We start from the raw sequence: 26,442 nt of genomic DNA, 5'->3' as shown, positions 1-26,442 counted from the left end.
TGTAGAATATTAGTTTAGTGTCACAGTATAGCACACTAACTGATAGCACTTAACAGAGCCCTGTTCTATCCCTCTCCACGCCCAAATCACACTGAAAATGGCTGCCATTGAAAGAATACTTTTATACTGTGGGGCAGGAATGAGCCATGATTGAATAAAGTCATGATGACAGTGTCCAATCATGACTCAGACAGTGCTCTGTGCCCTAATTGGCTGAAGCTTTCACTGCTTCAGCCAATCAGGGCTTGCAATGCATTGCGGTCGGTTCGGGGGCCAAACAAACGGTCGAACGACCTGTTTGTTCAGCTGTTTGCCGAACAACGACAGTTGGGCCGAACTTACGCTCGGGCGAACCGTTTGCCCATCCCTACTGGTATCTGCTGTCAATCTGCTGGTGCTTAGATTGTTCCACAAATCTGGAAAAAACTCTGTACATTGTGAGGCTGAGTGGACAGTCACATAAACAGCTTCTACTCTTTTTGTAAATCAACCAAAAGGTTTCTTTAATTCTATGTTAATGTGTTAGCCTCTAGCTAAGGAGCCCAAGCACCTGTCAACCTGAACTGGGGACTAGTATTGAAATTTGCTGATCTAGCTACCTGAAAGGCTGAATTGGTATCAAAATTAGCATTCCATCACACTTTTCGACGCATCACTCAATCTCCAAGCAATATTTAAAATGATTTTGTGGAGAACTTAAAGGAGAAAGCCACATCCCTGGTTGAGTGAGTGCATCATAGCACCAGATGTAGACCTGCACTGGATAACACAGAATAGCTGTAAAATGCGATCACACACATGTCGTTAGGCAGAAGACGTTTTTCTAGCTATAAACAGCTGGAAGAACTCACAAATTCTGTGATAAAGGTGCCTGTCTTCCAAGTGAACAAACTGATGTCTTAAACATTGTTGAATTATTTTCAATACATTACACCTGCCTCTCAGACAAGTGTAGCTGCTTTTCCACCTGTCTGGTCAGGTGAATCGTTAGCTTTTGATTTACTTCATCAGATCTGGCTGTGCCCTCTGAGAGGTAAAATCCTGCAAGTCAACAAACTGCTTTCATGTCAAGCCAATGCCTTTCTGTAATGCATCAGATAAAAAGAAACAAAAACAACAAAAACCTGAAATAAAACAGCTATTTAACAAGAGAAAATCTAAATCTACTCAGTGTTCTCTCTGGAAAAAAGGACAGGGAGCAGTGTAAAATTACAGAAAACACAGAAACCTTGCAATGATTACAACTAAAAAAGTACAGCAAATTCACCTTCACCCCACTGCTTTTCCTCTGTTGTGTAGTGAGCCCCCGAACACTGCTTACACCTGTAGTAGAGCAAGCCCTCACATTGCTTTTCCTTGTAGCACAGCATGTTCCCTACACTGTTTTCTCTGTAATACAGTGGGTCCCCTACATTGCTTTCCCATAAGGTACAGTTAGTTAAGTCCCCTACACGGTTTTCCTCTATAGTGCAGTTAGTCCTCTACATTCTTTTCACTTGTATAAACAGGGCCCTTCACTGCTTTCCCTAGTAGCGAACAGTGGGTCCCCCCTTTTCCTTTCCCTTGTAGTAAAGCAAGGCCCCCATACTGCTTTCCCCTATAGTAAAGGGAATTCCACACTGCTTTCCCTTATAATAAAACGTGAGTTCCCCCACTCTGCTTTCTCTTGTAATAAAGACCCACATACTGATTTTCCCTATAGTAAAACGAGTTCCCCACTCTGCTTTCCCTCACTTTTAGTAAAAGGCGAGTTCCCCATTTTATTTCTTTTACAGTAAAGTGCATTCCCCGCTCTGCGTTCCCCTGTAGTAAAAAGGAGAGAGTTCCCCACTCTGCTTTCCCCTGTAGTAAAAAGGAGAGAGTTCCCCGCTCTGCTTTCCCTTGTAGCTAAAAGGGGAGTTCCCCGCTCTGCTTTCCCTTGTAGCTAAAAGGGGAGTTCCCCGCTCTGCTTTCCCTTGTAGCTAAAAGGGGAGTTCCCCGCTCTGCTTTCCCTTGTAGCTAAAAGGGGAGTTCCCCGCTCTGCTTTCCCTTGTAGCTAAAAGGGGAGTTCCCCGCTCTGCTTTCCCTTGTAGCTAAAAGGGGAGTTCCCCGCTCTGCTTTCCCTTGTAGCTAAAAGGGGAGTTCCCCGCTCTGCTTTCCCTTGTAGCTAAAAGGGGAGTTCCCCGCTCTGCTTTCCCTTGTAGCTAAAAGGGGAGTTCCCCGCTCTGCTTTCCCTTGTAGCTAAAAGGGGAGTTCCCCGCTCTGTTTTCCCTTGTAGCTAAAAGGGGAGTTCCCCGCTCTGCTTTCCCTTGTAGCTAAAAGGGGAGTTCCCCGCTCTGCTTTCCCTTGTAGCTAAAAGGATTGTTCCCCGCTCTGCTCTCCTTTGTTGCTAAAAGGAGAGTTCCCCGCTCTGATTTCCCTTGTAGTAAAAAGGAGAGTTCCCCGCTCCGATTTCCCTTGTAGTAAAAAGGAGAGTTCCCCGCTCCGCTTTCCCTTGTAGTAAAAAGGAGAGTAATTATTCCTACCACAGCAGCACCAGTCCCTGCCCAAAAGCTAGAAAGCCCTCACAAAAAATACATTTTTACTCATAGTTACACTAGGTCACACTAGCATTCCTGTCACTGGTTCACCAGCAACAGTAACACTACAGAGAGCACAAACCTGCAGCTTTGGTATCACCCTCTTGCTGGCCCAGGCAAAAAAAAAAAGTTTGGGATAAGGGCTCAAACAGAAGACCCTTTATGAAAAGAGACCCTTTTTTCACAATTGCAGGCTTGCTAAAACTAGCATTATGCATTTATCAAAAGATAGTACTTTAATTTTCACAAACTGCAACAATTCATTTATGAATAAAAACTGCAACCTGTTTGCAGTCTTCATTCACACAAGAGCCACTGCCAGCTCACATAGCATAGAGACCAGGACCAGTCATGCTGAAAGCCGAACTCTACAGATTATACTAGGAAATTAGCTAAGGCTTGATTGCCAGTTTGAGAAACAAAGTGAGTGGAAATAGGAGACGCTTCTGTTCCAGTTGTGACCAGACCCAATGCAAATTAGAGAAAACAGGTACATTGCTGACAAGCAATGTAAAGCATTTTATAACAACTTTTAAGTTTTACATCTGGCAGGCCTGGACTACCAATATGGCATCTCTGGCATTTGTAGTGAAGTGTGAGAGGCAGCATATTACTAATACAATTACTTGAGTCCATCGGTGTCCTCTGACCTACAGAACAGCATGCATTGAAGAAGCTGAATTGTGCGATTATTACAGTGCAGAAACAGCAAACCATGCTGAGATCCAAGTAATTATAACCACGTTAAATGGAGCTCAACAATGATAATACAAAGGCCTCAAGCCTAAATGAAGAAATACAAAATAAATACAAAATTAAATAAAGATCTCAACCCTAAATGAATAAATAACTAACAAAATACATACATAAAGATCTCAACCCAAAAAAGGATCCAATATTACATACTATACAGGGAAACTATTATTTCTGATTAGTTTGTCTGCAAACTGATTGTTTATGGTTTTTCTTTTTCACTAAGTCAACTGTCTTCCTAAAAGGGTTTCTAAATGCTTGTCTAAAGTTACACGCACTCCTATTGGGGTATGGATCTGTAAATATGTATACAGTACATACTTGGGAACTTTCTTCCAAAATTATTTTAGGCCTGAAGATTACTTAAAACCTCCAATATATTTTTTTAAAGCAGACTCCTTAGAGAATAAAATGTTGATAGTTCTATTTTTTTAATGTTACATGACATTAGTGCAACGGTTTATGAAAGGCAACATTTCAGTAAAAAATGCATGTCAATTTCTGGGCATATAAATGCAATTTATTACCATTCTTTAACAAAATATAAAAGATGAAGTTACGCCGAGTAAATAGATACCCCTACAGGTCATCTGTTTAGAGTTACGCAGGAGCACTGGTGCTAAAACTATTGCTCTCATTCTGGCATGCTGATATTAAACGTGTAGGAAATCCACTCATACGTAGCTGCCCCAACGCACGCATTATTTCAGGGTGTGAATGGTGGGGGAGGGGGGGGGGGTTGCTGAAAACATTTTTGGTTTAATTTTTATATATTTTTACATAATGTTTATTGCCATCACATGGGGGACCAATAGCCGCCTATGTGATAGCATAGAGGTGACAGGTTCTGTTTATGGAGACACCTGGGGTCTATTAGATCCTGGATGTGTCCATTCTGGTCCACTGCAGCTGATGGAACACAGACCATGTTTCATCAGCTGCTTCCCCACCACCGATTCCAGAAAAAGACAGCCCCATTCCAGGAAGTAATGTCATACAAGTCACGTCCTGGTCCTAGAGGTGGGAGGCTGAGCGGACAGAGGTCTGCTGAGCTCCCGCCACCATGATAGCACAAGGCCCGCATGTGGGACAGTGGAGCCTGGTGAACATGGAGCAGCACATCACGCCGTTGGTCGAAGTGAAAGGTGGCTATCAAAAAACCACGTCTGCAGCACTGTAAAAATTGGAATCCCCGGCGCGTGGTTGGGGATCCAGATTTTACCCCCCCCATCCTAGCACCCTAAGGCAGCTGCTTAAGCCACCTTATGGTAGAGCTAGCCCTACTGTGGGCAGAAGAGAGAGGTGTCAGAGATTGGATGTGAGAGCGGACTGCCCTTCTTCCTGTCATCCCTTGTCATGTGACATATCAGATGACCAGAGACAGGAAGGAGAGGCTGCCTTTATTTCCCGGTGTGCATAGCACAGAAAAAAAGATCTAAACTGCGAGAAAATGAAGGGTGTGGTGAGGGAAGTCAACTCAGCCCCATAGCGCCCTAAAGAGCTCTTTAGCACCCCTCAGAGAACTTCAGCCCCCCTCCCTCCTCTAGGGCTGCTTAAATCAATGCATCTCACAGAGCCCCCAGCCTCATATCTACCCTCCTCCCCTTCAATTCTCTGACACACATGCAGTCCTCCTTGGACTACACCACTGACGCAGCAGCATTTTTTTTCTCCCACTTTTTTCCCTTACAGTGACATCACAGATACAGGTGCATTTTGTTATTTGCCCATGACATCACCAATGCAGAGGCTTTTTTTTCCCCTTTCTGTGACATCACCAATGTAGGGGGATTTTTTTCCTTTTTGTGACACCACCTATACAGAAGCATTTTTTTTCCTCATGACAATATCAGGGCATATCTTTCACCACTGTTAGCCCCATATTTTACTGTGAAATGGTATGTACACCACTATTACTTTACTTATGTTTTGGTGCAGTGCTCTACACGTGCCACTCCTAGCTCCACCCCTACTTCACCCCTTGTTCTGCCCCCTTTCTCAGGCCCATTGATTTACAAAAAAAGTATGCACATATACTGTATGTAAATACAGTCTGGAAACAAATAGAAAAGCATATTAGTAAAAAATGTAAAGCTACATTAAAATCTACTTTCATATAATAAGTTAACAATTCCCAGATTCATTTATAGATCTTCTCTCATCTGGCAGTGGGGACTCAAAGCTCAATGGAGCTTGAATGTATTAAAATCACTTGTAGTCCATTATTTACTTCCTCCAGCCTCATAACATCAGGTCTGTACTCCTTAGGGACTAGGAGCTAGGAGAAGAGTCTGCAGGAGCCTGCACACATGTTCCAGTGATCGTGGTTGTAATGCTCTGTAGGCAACAATGTATGACATTAAACCAGTATTGAGCCCAAAACCAAAAATGTAATATGTGGCTGCATTAGTTTTCTTTTTTAGGCTTTTTCCCCTTCGTTTTCACCTGAAGACCTGGGCAGTAAAACACCTCCTGTATTACAGTGCCCTCACTCTGCATTCATAAGAACAGAAGGCACTATCAGTGGGGGGGGGGCACCTTTCGGGGGGGGGACATGTTTTTGACTGGTCCCCTTCCCCACTTCCGAAGATTGGTTGGGGTGCCGACATCGCGGGCTCCCTAGACAGGTAAGTGTCCATATATTAAAAGTCACCAGCTGCAGTATTTGTAGCTGCTGACTTAATTTTTTGTGGGGTGGGCAGAGCTCTGCTTTAAGTACTTACATTTGATAATAGCCGTTAGGCTTCATTCCTACGGAGTCCGCCTCTGTCCGCCAGCTCAGCGGAAGATCTCTCCGTTCATCTCCGCTGAGCTGGCGGATGACAGGTCCCTCTCTGCTCATTGAGTGGGGAGGGGCTTGTTGAGCGCCACTGGTTGCTATGGAGAGATTGGACGAAAACGGACAGCATGTCCATATTCATCAGATTTCACCTGACCTGATCCGCCAGGGACGGATGCCAAAGTAGGGCCATCCGTCTGATTTTAGCAGATCAGACCGGGTCGGATGTCATAGACTAATGGTGCTCCCTAGACTAACATGGAGCGCCCGTTCAGGTCCGCCGACAAAACTGACAGGCGGACCTGAACAGTCCAACAGTGTGAAAGGGGCCATATGTATGTGAGGGACCACAAGATGCCGTCAGTGGGTGTGTTTGGCAATAGCTTTTCTAAGAAAGATATAAACCAGAGGGGTACGTAGATCACCAGATTACAGACAGAAGGGAGGGGGTAAGCTGCAGCAACACCTCCATGCAAAAAGAAGGCACTGTCAGATAGTTGGTGGTCCATGTATACAACTCAAGCTGTAATGTTCCATTTGCTCTGGAGTGTCCTTTTAATTGCATCAATAAAACCTGTTTCAGGTAGATATCATCAGATTTACCTGAAAAAAGAAAAGGATTCACAGTTTATTTCCGTATAATCTGGTAAAGATACTGAAATAGCAATTTTCCGGAATCCCGCGATTCCTGTGACTGGCTAACTTCCTATCCCAGATTTCTGCACAGCTGGAGCTCAGATTCCAAGCATCTACATCAACACGGAATTTTGGGTGAAATACTTGCACATAGTTCTGCAAATCGAAGGAATGCTAGGGGTACACGCTTTCTTTCTACGGCTCTCAGACAGATCATTCAATTTCAGTAAAGCAAAAAGCTACAATTTCACGTTTAGAAAACGCAGTGCCATGACAACTTTCAATATCTGCAGAAGAGAAGTAGGTAAGGACTGGCAAATCTCTTTGCAGCAAATACTGTATAGCTGACCTGGAGGAAGCCAAGTTTCATGTTAAATACAATGGCCTATAGTGCAATATGGTTTTGTTAAGCTGTGGAAACACCCTTTACCATAACACAGAACAGCACACGTGCCCAACACATGATAATACATCTGGTGTGAATGAATTACAAAACGTGTGGCTGGCATTCTCGCTGCAATGAAACGTCATTCAGTAAGAAGAACTAGCAGAAAATAAAAGGGAGAAGTAGGATGGTTTCCAGTATGTGTCAGTAATTACAAAATCAAGTCATCTGACACCATCACTTTTCTTTACGATTCCAGTAAACAGAACTATAGAGAATATTTAATAAGACTCAAGTGGAAGCAGTCTGTAGAAGTGATAAAAGGAAATGCAACAAGATACACTAATGGATACAATGTAAAAGAAAGATCCAGTCATAAAAAACAAACGTCTACCTTCTCTACGGTCAGTCCTTCGTTTACAGGCCATGTTCCATACCGATACTTTCCCCTAAAGTTAGCACATTTTTATGGGTCTTCAGACACAGAAAAGGTCATTAGAACTGCATAATATCCAACCACCATCCAGCCCCTCGATGTTACAAACATGGCAGCACTGGGAGAGTCATCCTATGTCTTTGGGCAGGGTTAGCCAGGATTTATTTCTACAGATGTCCCAACTCTGCCTCTTTAGGTTCACACTGATGCAGTGCGATTTGAATGAGTGTTTTAGTGCGATTTTAAGTCCAGTGCAACTTTGGCTGGGATTCCAATGCGTTTTGCATGCAATTTAGATTTGTGGCCTGGGGTCTCTCTCTCAAACAGCTTATACACTCAGGACAGACTTCTAGAAGTCACATTGTGTTTGAACAGTAATGCATTTTGCATGCTGTTTCCATTCAATTATGCAGCTCAAAATCGCACCGCATCACTGCAAAGATCCTTTTTAAAATCGCATTGCGTTCGGACTTCATATATGTAAACAGCCTACATAGAAAATCTTGTTATTTCGCTGGATGTGCAATTCCATGCTTTCTGCAACGCATCCAAAATCGCATCAGTGTGAACCAGGGCTTATAAAGATCTCACCTATATCTAACCTTTGTGTTAAGGCTACACACTTTCTCCAGCCAGCCCCATATGACACACAATTCTAGAGCTAGAATGGACTACAGCTAGGCTCACAGGATATTACATCTGTGGGTAAAAATAACAAAGAAAACAGCAGAATGCCCTGAATGAATACTTGCATAAAAAAGCCTTACAAGCTTCCAAGGCACAAAGCACAAATCAAGTACAGATGAAATGTACACAGAAGAAATCCTCATTTATATATTAAAATCCATGCAGGCACTATCCTAACAAGCTTGATCTCATTTCATCTGGTGGGTAGGGGAGGATTACAATACACTGTAAATTTGATGAAGTACAGAATATCTACACCAATGCCGTGTACACACAGTCTGACTTTTCAGCTACAAAAGTCCAACAGACTTTCGGCAGACTTTCGATGGACTTTCAACAGACTTTTGGCGGACTTTCTAACGACCGGACTTGTCTACACACGATCACACCAAAGCCCGACGGATCCGTACGTGATGACGTACACCGGACTAAAATAAGGAAGTCCGTCAGATTTGCGTCTGGAAAAGTCCGCTGAAGGTCCGGTGAAGCCCACACACGATCGGATTGTTCGCCGGATTTGGCCTGTCGGCGTCCGTCAGACCAGTCCGGTCAAAAAGTCCGACCGTGTGTACGCCCCACAAGAGTTCATGAAACCTTCACAGAGAAAAAGGGAGCTTGATATTGTGCACCAAGGACGTGTTTCCCCAAAAACAAGACCTACTCTGAAAATAAGACCTACTATGATTTTGGAGGAGGGCTGCAATATAAGCCCTACACTGAAAATAAGCCCTAGTTGAAAGCGCTTGTAAAATGCTAGAATGTACAGTGGTATATAATGTAAACTGTGTATGTGTATATTTCTGTAATATAACGCCGAGCGGCGCTTTAAGAAGGTATTTGACCAGGGTGGATAAAGATCAATGTTTTTTAAAAAATGTAATAAATAAAAATCAGATTTTTTTGATTTTTAGCAAATTTATTTTAATAAAATGCTTTTGGAGTAAAAATCTATCAATAGATAGATTTCTATTTAACATACATTAATAATTTAGTTTATTCAGCATGAAATGTAGCTTAGTTATGTAGCATGAGGCTGTATATTCTGCAATATTTACATTTTTGGTAAACTCATTCAATGAACCCAAGCTCTGCAAGCTGATATAATATGCACTGCATTGATGCATTCACACAATTTCACATTAACCATGAGATAAAACAAAGTTTAAGAATATTCTTTTATCCCATTGTTTTGCAAATCTATGTACACTACAAATTATATGATTGAATTGGTTCTGATATCACTGTTTTACTAACCTGACAGCTTATTATTCTAAATAGGAAACCTTCATTTTGTTTGCAAATATTAAAGATTCTTACTACCAGTAAGAATAAGTGCTTATTCTTGTTAGCACCTGTCATTTCAGATCCATCATGGCAGCGCCTGTTAGCGGGCATCCACTTCATCTGCTGCCGCCACGTCCCTCACCTTGTTGTCACTGCCGCATCACCAGCCGTCCCATTAAAGTGAATGGGACTGTCGGTAAGTCAACAGCGGGTCAGAGGAGGAGCGGCTGCGGGACAGAGATGACAGTTTCTCTTTAAAAATGATGATTTAAATCAAATCCACCCTGTATTTGATAGAAACATTCACAGTTCACATTATATAATACTGTAATAGAGTGGATTCTAGCATTTTACAAGCACTTTTACTCGGTTCCACTGTGGATTCCATACAAACAGGGAGGGAGAAAGGAACAAAAAACAGCACATGAGATGATAAAACCTACCCTGAAAATAAGCCCTACTGTGCCTTTTGCTGACAAAATTAATATAAGACTTTTGGGGAAACAAGGTAGTTCCTCTTTAAAACCTAAGTTTAGTTAAAAAAAAAAGAAATCAGCACAAAGGTACTTTACTTACATAGCTGATAAGGTTTCATAAAGACACCAGTCCATCCAGTTCAACCTAAACGTGTGTGTGTCACTACCGTTATTCATAGCCTTGTACATTATTTTCACTATGAAAACACATTTAAAAGTTTTTTGAATTTATCTACACTCCCTGCTGACACCACCAACAGGGTGTTCCAAATCCTTCTAAGGCCTCATGCACACTGGACGATTTTACAGCTGCTGTTTTTGGCTTCAGACATTTTTTTCTACAGTCAATAAACTCTCCAGCATGTTATCATATGTGTTCATGCACACATAGGCTGTTATCAACTGTTTTTGCGTGGGGCATTCATTGGCCTGGAAAAAAAAAAAACAAAACTAGTGGGTTCTGAGAGGACGTTTTCAGCTGCAAAAACACTCTAGCGTCAAAAAACACCTAAAAACGCAGATAAACGCTCAAAATTGCAGCTCACCAGCGGTTTAACCTTTTTGATTCCAATGTAAAAATTGTTATTTTTAGCGTCCAGTGTGCATGAGGCCCAACAGTAAAGAATCTCTTGTTTGTAGTCGTTCCTCATAAATAAGGTTCTCCAGCCCCCTTTATTAGTTTTTTTTGCCCTTCTCTTAACTTTCTCCAGTTCAAGGACCTCCTTCCTGAGGACTGGTGACCAGAACTAGATAGCATACTCCAGATGTGGCTGAAGCAGAGTTTTGCAAGTGGTAAAATTAAAGCTTTATGTCTTGAGTAAATACCTTTTTTAATGCATGCAAGTAGTGCGATGACCTTGCATGCTTATGCCTGTGATTTACTAGGACCCCAGATCCATCTTCGATTCCCTCAGAGGTTCTCTCCCTAGTGAGTAACTTGTATTCCTATTTTTAGCTCCCAAGTGCATTAACTTTATATTTGTCAATTTTTAACTTCATCTGCCATAAAGCTTCCCAACCCTCTCTTTTATCGAGGTCGTCACGTACAGTTTTTATATCCTGTTTTGAAGATATCGACTTGCTTAACTTGGTATTGTCAGCAAACACTGAGACCGAACTATTTAATCCAACCTCCATATTGTTTATTAACAAGTGAAACAGCATTGGTCCCAGGACAGAACCCTGGGGCACTCCCTCACAACTCAATACCATTCAGAAAATATGCCATTAATCACCACCCTCCGGACGTGCTCCCACAGCCAGTTTTCTATCTAGGTATATACAATATCATTAATGCCAAACAACCTTAATTTGGAATTAGGCCTTTATGGGGTACTGTATCAAATGCCTTAGCGAAATCCAGAGACACTACTTCCACAGGCCTTCCTCAACTCAAATTAAAACTAACCTCCTTATGGAATGTCAAAAGGTTGGTATGGCAAGTATGGCCTTTCATAAATCCATCTTGGTTACTATTAAAGATACTGTACTATTTTTATCAGCCAATTCTTTCAATAGTTTACATACTATTGATGTTAAACTGACTGGTCTGTAGCTTTCAGGTATATATCTTGGCCCTTTTTGAATATTGGTACCAGGTTTGCTTTTCACCAATCAGCTAGTACCATTACATTCAGTGCCTTTAAAAATTAGAGATAATGTTCTAGCTATAACTTGGCTAAGTTCCTTGAGAACTAAATCGGGTTTAAGCCATCTGGCCCTGGTGATTTATTCACATTAAAGTGTTACTAAACCCACAATATTAAAATCAGTCTGTATATGCAGTAAAGCATGCTCGTTATACTCACTGTGGAACATAAGGGGTTAATTGTCTGCATTGTGTAAAAAGGCTGTTTGATCCTGTCCTCTCTGATCCCCCCCCCCCCTTCTTCCACAGGCCCCAAACCATCTCCTGATAGTACACAGCTTTGGGGGCACTCTGCACATGCTCAGTTTGGTGTGTATTGCTAAAAAGTTTTCTTTTTTTGGGGGGGGTGCATGTGATTGGCACAGGGCCAATCAGCACTGTCCAGACAGAAGGTCAGGAGTTATGCAGCCTCATGTGACATTCAGAGGAGAATAAAAATACCTCCTGCAAGCTTTAACTAGTGCTCCGCCAGACACTGATAAAAGTCACTAGACTGCTATAACTGCTGATGAGCAAAGATATTTAGCAGTTTATATTTACTAATATGATTGTATTTCCATGTTCTGTGTACTGTGGGAGACCAGATATAGTGACTGCTGGGTCCAGGGTTTAGTAACACTAAGCTTGTCTAGTCTTTTTTTAAATAACAGTTTCTGTCAGCCACAAGGGTATATTCAACATACTGTTATTGAGAATATATAAAACACAAAGCGCTGTGATGCTAAATAGCTGATAATTACACAGAAAACCAAGTAAGGCTGCTATCAAAAAAGAGTGTTTTCAGAGTCACTTAAAAAGAATAAATAATAATATTTGAAGCGCTTCACAATGTGCATGAAAATGAATATATATGAATAAATATAAATACTCAAATAAACCCAGCGGTGAGTAAAAATTCCTAAAAAATCCAGCAATCAAAATAGTGTAAAATTATAAAAAATTAGTGACACCAAATGTGTAAAAAAATCCACATAAAAATAAATATATAGGGATGTATTCAGAAGGTTCAATTATACAAGTGTAGAATCCGATTGGTATAGAGCTTTGATCCAGTCCCACTAGCAAAGCTGTTTAAAAACACTTGCTTAATTAAGGTGCTCATTGACCTTTATAGTAACAATGTTTCTTTTGCTTCTCTTCACAACCAATGTGAGAATCATAAAACAGATCTTATTTGACAGGCAGATAAGAGAAAAAACCAATCATTGTGCAATAGTTAGGATACCAAGGTACACAGGCAAACTTCAATCCACTCACGTGTGCCTTATAATGATAAGGCATATGCAGGTTTTACTATAGCAGTCAGCCGCCTTAGACAGGAGCAGATTCACTGCAGTACACTGAGTGATACTGCTGATCTGCACAGAGCGTCCTTGGCTCCTCCCACGCGTTACATCACAGTCACGTGACTTTTTCAAGCCTTGAAAAAGGCTTCAACAGAACCCCTCATTTTCCACTTCTTGATTAGAGTTTGAACACTGCTGATTGGCATTATCAATTCTTCGGATATCTTTTTATATCCCTTTCCTGTTTTATACAGTTCAACTACCTTATCCCGCAGATCCTTTGACAATTCTTTTGCTTTCCCCATGACTCAGAATCCAGAAACGTCAGTGCAGCACTGGATGGAAGATGCAAGGGTCTGTCAGGATTCCAGAAATTCATTGACCTTTTATACACACACACTAATTACAAGCAAACAGATCACATGTGAGGATGGTTACCTTTAATAGCCTTTCAAACCCCTTTGTATCAACTTGTGTGCATGTTATCAGGCCAAAATCACCTGGGTATGTAAACTTTTGATCAGGGTCATTTGGGTAGTTTCTGTTGCCATTATGATTTAAAAAGAGTAAACACAATTGATTGATAATAAATGGCTTCAGCCAAACACCAACCATGAGTGAAAGAAATGTTTTTGTGTTATCATTCATATTCTCTGAAAAATGGCCAAGAAAATCATAAATTCTGCCAGGGTGTGTAAACTTATGAGCACAACTGTTGGGAGGAGAAGAATGTATTTAGTACAATTGCCTTCTTCCTGTAACTTGTGACCAATTTCCCCTGATCAATTTTTATGGAGCCAATATATTCTGACATATTAATATATTTGGGGGGGAAAAATGTTGGATTTTTTTTTTTCATCTCTAGTAATGTTTTTAATAATCTATTTTAGCTGCCCTGGCTGGACTCTTGCATTTGTAATTGCATTATTTGTAGTTTTGGAATGCTGATGGTGACCCTTCATTCTTATATTTTTAAAGGGCTGTTTTTTTCTAATTAATAATCCTTTTTACCTTAGTATTTAGCTACCAAGGTTTCGCTTTTGCTTGTTTATATGTGTTGCCCATTGAAAAGCACTGTTTAAAGCTGCTGAATAATGTTTTTAAAAGCACTCCCATTTTTTTTTTTTTTAATGTTCCTTGTTGCAAGAATATGATCCCATTTATAATAATGTAGTAGAGCTGCACGATTAATCATTAAAAAAATGAGGGCAGTTTAACCACTTAAAGACTAAACCTTTTTCTGACACTTGTTGCTTACAAATTAAAATCAGTACTTTTTGCTAAAAAATTAGTTAGAACCCCCAAACATTATATATTATATATATATATATTTTAGCAGAGATCCTACAGAATAAAATGGTGGTTGTTGCAATATTTCATGTCACACTGTATTTACGCAGCAGTCTTTCAATTGCAATTTTTTGGGAAAAAAATAGAATCGTAAACTCTATTCTAAGAAAAAAAACGGATTCTCATTTTGGCCAGAATCGTGCAGCTTTATTGCTATGGTGTACTACACTTAGTAGTAAGTGTGCTTTAACTGGTTCCCGACCGGCGCACTCCGATGTACGTCGGCAGAATGGCATGGCTGGGCAAATGGACTTACAGGTACGTCCATTTGAATTCCCCGCTGTGCTATTGCGTGTGCGCCACTGGCGGTGCGCACGCCGGCCGGGAGCTCCGCGAGTCGGGTCGCGGGTCCCGCGGACTCGATCGTACCCGCGATCGCCTCACGGAGAGGACGAACGGGGAGATGCTGATCTAAACAGTGTCTCACCATTCTACCTAGTGACAAGTGTCACTGATCACTGCTCCCTGTCATCGGGAGCAGTGATCAGAGTAATGACACTGCTAGCCCATCCCCCTACAGTTAGAAGCGACGCAGTGCCGAATCACAAAAAAAAACGCTCTGGTCAGGAAGGGGGTAAAATCTTCCGGAGCTGAAGCGGTTAAGTAAAACTAAATCCTATACATTACAGCCAATGAAGCTGCCATCTTCGTATCCATTTCATCTGCAGATGCCACAATACTGGCTGCACGTTATCAATTAGGACACCATCCATTTGATAACTTGACAATTCAACTGAAAGCACAAGCAACTGTGACATTTACCATTCACAGCATGCCCTGACTGACTGTTTTGGGAAAACTGTTTCTATCACTGGGCTTAGTTCCAATTTAAAGGATAAGTTCACCTTTGGGAACATGTTACATGTGCCACCCGATTTTAGGGTGGGATATGTAACATCTTCCCAGTGCTGTAGCCACCACCCGCTGCCCTCCCTCCCTCCATGTGGCAGCAGTACAGGGAGAAGTTCTCGGTACTAGTTGTCACGGTTTGAAAAACAGCTCCGCCCATATGGCCGCATCATTCAGACAGACACACAAAATGTGGCAGGCTCCGGGATCACCATTATCCATGCAGATGGTTTTGGCAGATGATACCGGAGGAGCTTTTTGGCTTTCCATTGGTTTGGAAGCCATTTTTTTCTATTTTTGCCTATTCTCTGGAAAATGCATTTGGGAACACTATTACTAGAGGTCGACCGATATGGCCGATGGCCGATATGTGATGCCGATTTTTTTGGGCCGATATATTGGGCCGATTTTTTTTTTCCCTTTTTCCCCCCTTCATCTCATAAAATCTAACAGTTAGACCCCTTTCACACTGGGGCGTTTTTCAGGCGCTTTTGGGCTAAAAATAGCGCCTGTAAAGTGCCTGCAAAACGGCTCCCCTGCAGTCTCAGTGTGATATCCTGAGTGCTTTCACACTGAGGCGATGTGCTGGCAGGATGTTAAAAAAAAGTCCTGCAAGCAACATCTTTGGAGCGGTGTATACCACCACTCCTGCCCATTGAAATGAATTTGCACCGCTGCCGAAGCGCCTGCAAAGCGTTTCGGCAGCGGCGCTTCAGGGGCGCATTTAACCCCTTCCTCGGCTGCTAGCTGGGTTATAAGCTCCCTGCTAGCAGCCGAATAGCGCCGCTAAAATGACGGTAAAGTGCCGCTAAAACTAGCAGCGTTTTACCGTCATCGCATGCCCGCTCCAGTGTGAAAGCAACCTTAAGTGATACAGAAATTTTTTTACATTTAAACATTTATTAACAAAACAAACCTCCAATCAGTTCACTTGTATGTAGAATTTAGAAAAAAAAAACTATATCTTAAATATTAAATATACAAAAACAGGTAATCAAAACTTTTGGACGAAAAAAAATGGGCTAACTTTACTGCTTAGTTTTTTTTTTTTTTTTATTTATTAATGTACTTTTTCAAAAAAAATTGCATTTGAAAGACCGCTGCGCAAATACCGTGTGGCATAAAAAATTGCAACAACCGCTATTTTATTCCCTAGGGTCTCTGCTAAAAAAAAAATATATATATATAATGTTTGGGGGTTATAAGTGATTTTCTAGCAGAAAATACAGGATTTTTAGTTGTAAGCAACAAATGTCAGAAAAGATTTAGTCTTTAAATGGTTAAACTGAGAGCTTCTATACACGGAATTTTTGGAGAGATAAACAAAAGAGACCTTGGGATTGTAGGGTGAGGGGGAGAGTGGAAGTAAATTACCACTTATCCACTTACCTGTATACCTCATGTTTGGCAGTGTATCAATTTTTAAAAAATTAAACTATACACGGAATTTAGTTCATTCATAAGTGTAAACATTGTATCCTTCAGGTTCTTTTTATCAGATTTGGCAGGCTGCCCAGAGGGAGGGAGAAGTCGCTTCACAGAAGATTTCAGGCAACTTGTATTGACTTCTATTAGGCCCCTTTCACACTGGGGCGGTGGGGGCGTCGGCGGTACAACAGCGCTATTTTTAGCGCTGCTGTACCGTCGTTCTTGCAGCGGTATTCGGCCGCTAGCGGTTCGGTTTTAACCCCCGCTGGCGGCCGAAAAAGGGTTAAATCCGCTCGTACAGCGCAGCTATAGCCGCGGTATTACCGCGGTATAGCCGCGCTGTCCCATTGATTTCAATGGGCAGGAGCGGTTTAGGAGCGGTGAATACACCGCTCCTTCCCCGCTCCAAAGAAGCGGCTCGCAGGACTTTTTTTACTGTCCTGCGAGCGCAACGCTTCAGTGTGAAAGCCCTCGGGCTTTCACACTGAACAAACAGCGGAGGCTGTTTAGGGGCGGTTTTCAGGCGGTATTTTTAGCGCAATACCGCCTGAAAACCGCTCCAGTGTGAAAGGGGCCTTACAGAAGTAATTTGCAAGTCGCGCTGAAGTTATATTGGCCTTTTTTATCAGCACAATCAGCCGATGAAGTAAAAAACACCAAATAACGGCCGATATATCGGTCGACCTCTAACTATTACTCCTTTTTCGTTGCACTTTTTTTGATTTGGACTTGAATCTCACTTATGTATGTTTTTATGTTGTGTCATCTGCATAAGGTGCTTGAGGATTTGATTGCATGTATACACAAAATTATTTTTGTCACTTATAATGATAAGCGCTGCACTTTTTTGTATACATAGTGTTTAGGTTTTATCTATTACTCTCCCACAGTACACAGAACATGGACATGCAATTATTTTAGTAAATATAAACTGCTAAATACCCTTTCTCATCAGCAGTTAGAGAAGTCTTGTGATTTCTATCAGTGTCCAGCCGAGCACTGGTTAAAGCTTGTAGGAGTTTTTTGACTGTCCTATGAATCTGCAAGACTCCTGACGTTCTGTCGGGACAGTGCTGATTGGCCCTGTGCTGATCACATGCACTCTCCCAATAAAATTTTTTTTTTTTTTTTTTAAAAACCTCTCTAGCAATACACACCAAACTGAGCATGTGCAGCCTGACTCTATAGACTGTGTTATCAAGAAATTATCAGGGGACAGTGGAAGGAGGGGAGGATTAGAGAAGCCAGGATGAAACAGCCTTTTTACACAATCCATGCAGAGGATTAACCCCTGTTGTATAACAAACACGCTTTACTGCATATACAGACTGATTTTTTATAACAGAAGGAAAATACAGACTGATTTTACTGTTGTGGGTTTAGTAACACTGACTTTACCAGCACATTAAGACCCTTTTCACACCAAGGCGTTTTTGCAGCGTTTTAGCACTAAAAATAACGCTCATGAAACGCTCCCCATGCATCTCAATGGACCCTTTAACACTGAGGCGTTGCGCTGGCGGGGCGTTGAGAAAAGTCCTGCAAGCAGCATCTTTGGAGCAGCTTTTGGGCATTGAAAAAAGTGCTTCAAAAACGCCCCTCTCCATTGAAATGAATTGAAAACGCTGTAAAAACGCCTGAATAGCACCTATAATCCGCCCTGAGCTGTAGAAAATTCACATGATCTCACAAAAAGGTAAACATGCAAGCAGAAAAGAGAGATCTACAACAACAGGACTGAACTTGTGGGATGGTCAGAATGATTAAACAGACCATCAAAGTGCCAAAAAAAAAAGAATTAATCCCAGAAAAATGAAGATTTGAAGTAAAACAAGACACTGCTTGTTACTTTACAAGACACTGCTTGTTTTACATGATATCACAAAGGATAAACATGCAAGCAGAAAGATAACATCAATAACACATGCTTCAATAACACTTGAAAAAACGCTGTTAAAACGCCTGTAGTGTTGCATTAATTTTAATGCTGGCGCCCCTAAAACGCAGTAAAAACGCTGTAATAACGCTAAGGCGTTTTAGGGCGTTTTTGAAGCTCCTTGGTGTGAAAGGGGTCTAAGTGATTATCTTGTGTCATGGACCTACAGTGTATTCATTCCCCTTGATATTTTCCACATTTTGTCATGTTACAACCAAAAACGTAAATGTATTTTATTGGGATTTTATGTGATAGAACAACACAAAGTGGCACATAATTGTGCAGTAGAGGAAAAATTATTTTTTTTACAATATGTTATAAATTTAAATATGTGAAAAGTGTGGCGCACATTTGTATTCAGCCTCCCGGAATCAATACTTTGTAGAACCACCTTTGGCTGCAGTTACAGCTGCAAGTCTTTTTGGAGATGTCTCTACCAGCTTTGCACATCTAGAGAGTGACATTTTTGCCAATTCTTCTTTGCAAAAATAGCTCAAGCTCTGTCAGATTGGATGGAGACCGTCTGTGAACAGCAGTTTTCTTGCCGCAGATTCTCAATAGGATTTAGGTCTGGGCTTTGACTGGGCCATTCTAACACATGAATATGCTTTGATCTAAACCAGGGATATGCAATTAGCAGACCTCCAGCTGTTGCAGAACTACAAGTCCCATGAAGCATAGCAAGACTGACAGCCACAAGCATGACACCCAGAGGCAGAGGCATGATGGGACTTGTAGTTTTGCAAAAGCTGGAGGTCCGCCAATTGCATAACCCTGATCTAAACCATTGTAGCTGTGGCTGTATGTTTAGTGTCGTTGTCCTGCTGAAAAGTGAACCTCCGCCCCAGTCTCAAGTCTTTTGCAGACTCTAACAGGTTTTCTTCTGAGACCACCCTGTATTTGGCTCCGGCCAACTTCCCATCAACTTTGACCAGCTTCCCTGTCCCTGCTGAAGAAAAAGCATCCCCACAACATGATGCTTCCCCCACCATGTTTCACAGTGGGGATGACGTGTTCAGGGTGATGTGCAGTTTTCCACCACACATAACGTTTTGCTTTTGGACCAAAAAGTTTAACTTTGGTCTCACTTTGGTCTCATCTGACCAGAGCACCTTCTTTCATGTTTGCTGTGTCCCCCAGTTGGCTTCTCACCAACTATAAAGAAGACTTCTTATGGCTTTCTTTCAACAATGGCTTTCTTCTTTCTTCCATAAAGGCCAGATTTGTGGAATGCATGACTAATAGTTGTCCTGTGGACAGATTCTCCCACCTGAGCTGTGGATCTCTGCAGCTCCTCCAGAGTTTCCATGGGCCTCTTGGCTGCTTCTCTGATTAATGCTCTCCTTGCCCGGCCTGTCAGTTTAGGTGGACGGCCATATCTTGGTAAGTCTGCAGTTGTGCCATACTCTTTCCACTTGATGGATTGAACAGTGCTCTGTGAGAAGTTCAAAGCTTGGAATTTTTTTTTTTTTTTTTTTTTTTTTTATAACCTAACCCTGCTTTAAACTTCTCCACAAATGTATCCCTGACCTGTCTGCTGTGTTCTTTGGCCTTCATGATGCGGTTTGTTCACTAAGGTTCTCTAACAAATCTCTGAGGGCTTCACAGAACAGCTGTATTTATACTGAGATTAAATTACACACAGGTGGACTCTATTTACTAATGACTTCTGAAGGCAGTTGGTTCCACTAGATTTTAGTTAGGGGTATCAGAGTAAAGGGGGCTGAATACAAATGCACGCCACACCTTTCAAATATTTATTTGTAAAAAACATTTGAAAACCATTTATCATTTTCCTTCCACTTCACAATTATGTGCCACTTTGTGTTGGTCTATCACATAAAATCCCAATAAAATACATTTACGTTTTTTCGTTGTAACATGACAAAATGTGGAAAATTGAAATGGGTATGAATACTTTTTTTTTAAGGCACTGTATATTCAGAAAGACAACAGGACAATAATGTAGAACCCGCTGTGGTGTTTACCCCATGCCCAACTACTAAAAAGGCCACCACTGTACTTCATAGTGCCAGGGTCAGTAGATCGCAATTCAAGTGCTGTCCTAGGAGTACCATAACACTCCTACACATGTGTACAGTCTGTCGTCCTCAAATAGCCTCACACGTCACCCAATTGTAGGGTATAGAGAATGTGAAGGAAGAAGAGATCATTATCAGCCGTGTTATCTTACACACCTCTACAGAAGGAAAAGTACAAACTCCAAGTTGTGGGAGTATCAGAACGATGACATATTCCCGGCATGTCTCAGCACTTCTCTGTCTTCTCTCTCTCACAGATATACCCAAAAATCCAAGTATAAGGAAATTAACAATAATTGGTTGATGCTCTGGATCAACCCGCAAATAAATATAAAGTGTATTTCATCTCACAGTGTAGTAATAAAGCCTCCCTGCACCACACATACTGTATCTAGCTGGAAATAAAAAGGTTGTTTTCTATATTTCTATACATACCCCTAGCATGCGTTGTCTCTCCACTGTACAGCAAGGTCAGCAAAAATCAGTGCATGATTTTTATTCTCTACCTAAAACACACAGACAGGTTTTTGTTTTTTTCATATACTGTCTGAAACATATTGACTCTGACCTTTGACCCGAAACCTAACCTAGATCAAGACCTGATATCTAGAGATTTGATCTTTGTTTGTTTTACACACACAATTATTTTTCTTCTGCATTTTCATCTCTATGGCTAGGACAAAACGATACAACGTATCTTCTTTATTCAGAGGAGAAGTAGTGCAGGGGTTGGGTTTTATTACTGATAGCTAATCAAAGCCTATCACAGAGATCACATGATCAGGAGTCAGGGCTCCCAGCTTTTAATCCTTAGTATAAGACCAGAAGCCGTTGGTGATAGCTCGTTGTCAATGCTGGGAGCACACTTCCAGCACCTTGGAAGAAGACCCACTTCCACAACTCCATATAGATGTTACACTGCTGGAATGCAGGGCACTAGGGAGATCTTTCTGAACAGAGCTCTTGTAGGACAGGAGTGGAGGAGAAGGTGACAGGACAGAGTCTGTGCTGCCTGTGTGGGTCAGCGCCCCCAGGGTGTCCGCACAGGAAGAGGATGTCCGGGCTGGAAGCTCCACAAAGACCCTGCAAGGCATTGGTGCCACCCTGGAGGTGGACATTTTAGACACCGAACTTTACAAGCCAACTTTGCTGCAAAGACACCCCCCCACAATACCCCCCCACCTTGCAATGATCCTCATGGCAGTGAATATTAACCCTCCATGCCCCCCCCATCTTGCATTGTTGCTCATGGCAGTGAGATTTTAACCCACCACCCCCTTTCTGCATTCAAAGTCATTTCTGTGACATTTAACCCCCTCTCCCCACATTGGTGGTCATGGAAGGGGTTCAATTTCAATGCCACTGACCACCAATGTGGGGAAGAGGGATATTATACCGACTGCTGGGGGTTGGATGGCTGTTATGGTGTCCACTGACACCAATGCTGGGGGTCGTTGCGTCCACTGACACCAATGCTGGGGGTCGTTGCGTCCACTGACACCAATGCTGGGGGTCGTTGCGTCCACTGACACCAATGCTGGGGGTCGTTGCGTCCACTGACACCAATGCTGGGGGTCGTTGCGTCCACTGACACCAATGCTGGGGGTCGTTGCGTCCACTGACACCAATGCTGGGGGTCGTTGCGTCCACTGACACCAATGCTGGGGGTCGTTGCGTCCACTGACACCAATGCTGGGGGTCGTTGCGTCCACTGACACCAATGCTGGGGGTCGTTGCGTCCACTGACACCAATGCTGGGGGTCGTTGCGTCCACTGACACCAATGCTGGGGGTCGTTGCGTCCACTGACACCAATGCTGGGGGTCGTTGCGTCCACTGACACCAATGCTGGGGGTCGTTGCGTCCACTGACACCAATGCTGGGGGTCGTTGCGTCCACTGACACCAATGCTGGGGGTCGTTGCGTCCACTGACACCAATGCTGGGGGTCGTTGCGTCCACTGACACCAATGCTGGGGGCTGTTGCGTCCACTGACACCAATGCTGGGGGCTGTTGCGTCCACTGACACCAATGCTGGGGGCTGTTGCGTCCACTGACACCAATGCTGGGGGCTGTTGCGTCCACTGACACCAATGCTGGGGGCTGTTGCGTCCACTGACACCAATGCTGGGGGCTGTTGCGTCCACTGACACCAATGCTGGGGGCTGTTGCGTCCACTGACACCAATGCTGGGGGCTGTTGCGTCCACTGACACCAATGCTGGGGGTCGTTGCGTCCACTGACACCAATGCTGGGGGTCGTTGCGTCCACTGACACCAATGCTGGGGGTCGTTGCGTCCACTGACACCAATGCTGGGGGTCGTTGCGTCCACTGACACCAATGCTGGGGGTCGTTGCGTCCACTGACACCAATGCTGGGGGTCGTTGCGTCCACTGACACCAATGCTGGGGGTCGTTGCGTCCACTGACACCAATGCTGGGGGTCGTTGCGTCCACTGACACCAATGCTGGGGGTCGTTGCGTCCACTGACACCAATGCTGGGGGTCGTTGCGTCCACTGACACCAATGCTGGGGGTCGTTGCGTCCACTGACACCAATGCTGGGGGTCGTTGCGTCCACTGACACCAATGCTGGGGGTCGTTGCGTCCACTGACACCAATGCTGGGGGTCGTTGCGTCCACTGACACCAATGCTGGGGGTCGTTGCGTCCACTGACACCAATGCTGGGGGTCGTTGCGTCCACTGACACCAATGCTGGGGGTCGTTGCGTCCACTGACACCAATGCTGGGGGTCGTTGCGTCCACTGACACCAATGCTGGGGGTCGTTGCGTCCACTGACACCAATGCTGGGGGTCGTTGCGTCCACTGACACCAGTGCTGGGGGTCATTACGGCGTCCACTGACACCAGTGCTGGGGGTCATTACGGCGTCCACTGACACCAGTGCTGGGGGTCATTACGGCGTCCACTGACACCAGTGCTGGGGGTCATTACGGCGTCCACTGACACCAGTGCTGGGGGTCATTACGGCGTCCACTGACACCAGTGCTGGGGGTCATTACGGCGTCCACTGACACCAGTGCTGGGGGTCATTACGGCGTCCACTGACACCAGTGCTGGGGGTCATTACGGCGTCCACTGACACCAGTGCTGGGGGTCATTACGGCGTCCACTGACACCAGTGCTGGGGGTTATTACGGCGTCCACTGACACCAGTGCTGGGGGTCATTACGGCGTCCACTGACACCAGTGCTGGGGGTTATTACGACGTCCACTGACACCAATGCTGGGGGGTTATTACGACGTCCACTGACACCAATGCTGGGGGGTTATTACGACGTCCACTGACACCAGTGCTGGGGGTTATTATGACGTCCACTGACACCAATGCTGGGGGTTATTATGACGTCCACTGACACCAATGCTGGGGGTTATTATGACGTCCACTGACACCAATGCTGGGGGTTATTATGACGTCCACTGACACCAATGCTGGGGGTTATTATGAGGTCCAATGACACCAATGCTGGGGGTTATTATGACGTCCACTGACACCAATGCTGGGGGTTATTATGACGTCCACTGACACCAATGCTGGGGGTTATTATGAGGTCCAATGACACCAATGCTGGGGGTTATTACTGCATCCACTGACCCTCCTGAAAGCAATACAGGGGATTATTATTGTGTACAATGCTGGGGGTTATTCTTACAAGGGAAGGGGTGCCATCTGGCATCATTGTCCTGGGCACTGGTTGACCTTGTCCCACCACTGATTACAGTGCCCCAGACTGAATGGGCACAGCAGTCTGCAATGTCCAGCAGTTTTTATTCTTTTGGGATAAAGGTTTTACATAAATAAAAGCTGATCATTGTAAATGGTGGTGAATGGTTTGTCTCATACATGTGGAAGAGAGCTTGTTCTTTTGAAAAACAGCAGACTTACTAGTTGGATCACCAGGTGAATAGAGAAGAAAGCCAAAAAAACGGGAAATGAATGCAGCCACCAGATGTAGGAATTGGTAAGCTGCAGTATAATACAGGTTTGCTTGTCGGTGTAATATCCCAGCTGTTAGTAGATGTCCTATATGGATGACATATGAGGAGTGCGGTTCTCATTATCTCTCCCTCCCATCACACATCATATCCCAGGTTATCCCCTCTATATACATCTCTATAGATACACACAGCGCTCCTCTCCCCTACCGTGTATCCCTTCTCCAGATCACTGTCCTCATAGCGAAACGATGGAATGTACACCTCCATCCCCTCTCCGCTCACAGCGCACACAGCGCACACAGCCACATGGGCGGGCTCTGGAATGTCTCTACGTGACGTCACTGCACGGACTCCGCCGGCCGGGGGAACACTGAGGATGAGCCGTACGGGAGCCGCTGTCATGTGACGAGTCATGTGACCCCCGGAAATGTTTGTACACAGAGCGGGGGTGGAGTGTGCGCTGTACTGCACATTGCTGGAGAGAGATGGGGAGCCGGCTCTGATAACACTGCAATGTGTACAAGGGGAGAGGGGTGCAGGCATCTTAGGGAAAGCTGGGCCCTGCTCTACTATATCATCATACCATATGACTGCCACAGTCAGCCTGAACATGTGTATGAGGAGGAGCTGCACTGCATCCTTCAGTTAGGCCATGCTCACAGTCCTTAGCTCCAACTGTCCCTGATTTCAAGGGACTGTCCCTGATTTGGAGCAATGTCCCCCTTCCCGCTCCATTTGTCCCTCATTTTGGTCTGATCTATATAGTTGTATATAAAGCACTTTTTTTTTTATTTAAAGATGTGACACAGATAAAAATATAGAGACAACGTTGCATTTTATAGAAATGATAACGAGCGCAATAAGCACAACCATACAAAACAATTGCATGTGAATGAAATAAATCCTTCAATCGGGATCACACCACCAACTGAAGTCTGATACAGGTTAAATATATGCTTCTGTGCCCATCGCTTATTTTTTTTTGGTTTAAATGTAGAAGAAGGAAAAGATAAGAGGGAGAGCAAAGGGTGAGGCAAGAAAAAAAAAGGGAGGCGGGGGGGAGAATGGGGGTATCACCCCAAGGGAGCCAGGATCAATAGCCCTAAATAAGCAATGGAGAACCCAGATGAATCCTAACGTATATTAGAGGAATTCATCAGAAAAGCAGAAGAGATCCCAATAATACCATCCGGACTTATGTTCCTCTGACATCTCGCAAAGCAGAGGTCAGATCTTCCATTTGCTCAATGTTCTTCACTCTTGCGAGCCATTGGGCCACCGTTGGCGCAGACTGTTGCTTCCATAGAGGTGGGATGCAGGCCCTTGCAGCATTAAGGAGATGTTTGAAAAGGGATTTATGATAACGTTTCCTTGATAAAGGGGTAAGTTTAAGTAGGACTGCTGCTGGGTTATCTTGTAAGGAGATATCTGTAAATATATGTATGAGATTAAGCACCGGTTGCCAAAAAGTTTGTAACACAGGGCAATCCCAGAAAAAATGTAAGAGGGTGCCTGAGTGTAGGCCGCAGCGGCAACAATGATCAGTTTGTTGAGGAAATAGCTTAGCCAGAACAGAAGGGGTTCTATGCCAACGCGTCATAATTTTATAGGTGGTCTCTTGATATTTGCTACATAGAGAAGTATGCGTTGTTTTTGGGGTTTGGTGAAGGTGACTTGCAAGCCCTTCTCCCATTTTGCCAAGAATGGGGGGTCTTCCGTGGCATCAAGATCTAGCAGGAATTTGTAAGAGGTTGATAAGGACTTCTGGGTCGGTCCCTCTCCCAAGCAAGGTTCCTCAAAGGAGTGGAGCTTTCGGGTAAAAATGGTTGGTTTGGGCAGTGAGCCAAGAAAATGCGACAGTTGATTAATCCTCCAGCAATCTAATATGAGAGGAGCCCGCCCAGAGAGCAAGTTCTCCGTAGTTGTCCATCCGGAGGAAACTAGGAACA

The 26,442-nt window shown here is 43.6% G+C and overlaps 1 protein-coding gene across 1 annotated transcript in view; it reads right to left on the bottom strand.

The window, feature by feature from the left end:
• SNX24 (sorting nexin 24) overlaps positions 1-24,924 on the bottom strand; it is a 253,411-nt gene extending 228,487 nt beyond the window's left edge. Inside the window, exon 1 of the mRNA XM_073624694.1 lies at positions 24,701-24,924. Coding sequence (XP_073480795.1) covers positions 24,701-24,907 — 207 coding nt within the window. The 5' untranslated portion in view covers positions 24,908-24,924. The remainder of the gene's footprint in view (positions 1-24,700) is intronic.
• Positions 24,925-26,442: the final 1,518 nt, after the last annotated feature.

This window comes from Aquarana catesbeiana, linkage group LG01, assembly GCF_042186555.1.
Source record: "Aquarana catesbeiana isolate 2022-GZ linkage group LG01, ASM4218655v1, whole genome shotgun sequence".
Taxonomy (NCBI): domain Eukaryota; kingdom Metazoa; phylum Chordata; class Amphibia; order Anura; family Ranidae; genus Aquarana; species Aquarana catesbeiana.
Note: the sequence above shows the minus strand (reverse complement) of the source record. Positions and strands in the feature narration are given on the sequence as shown.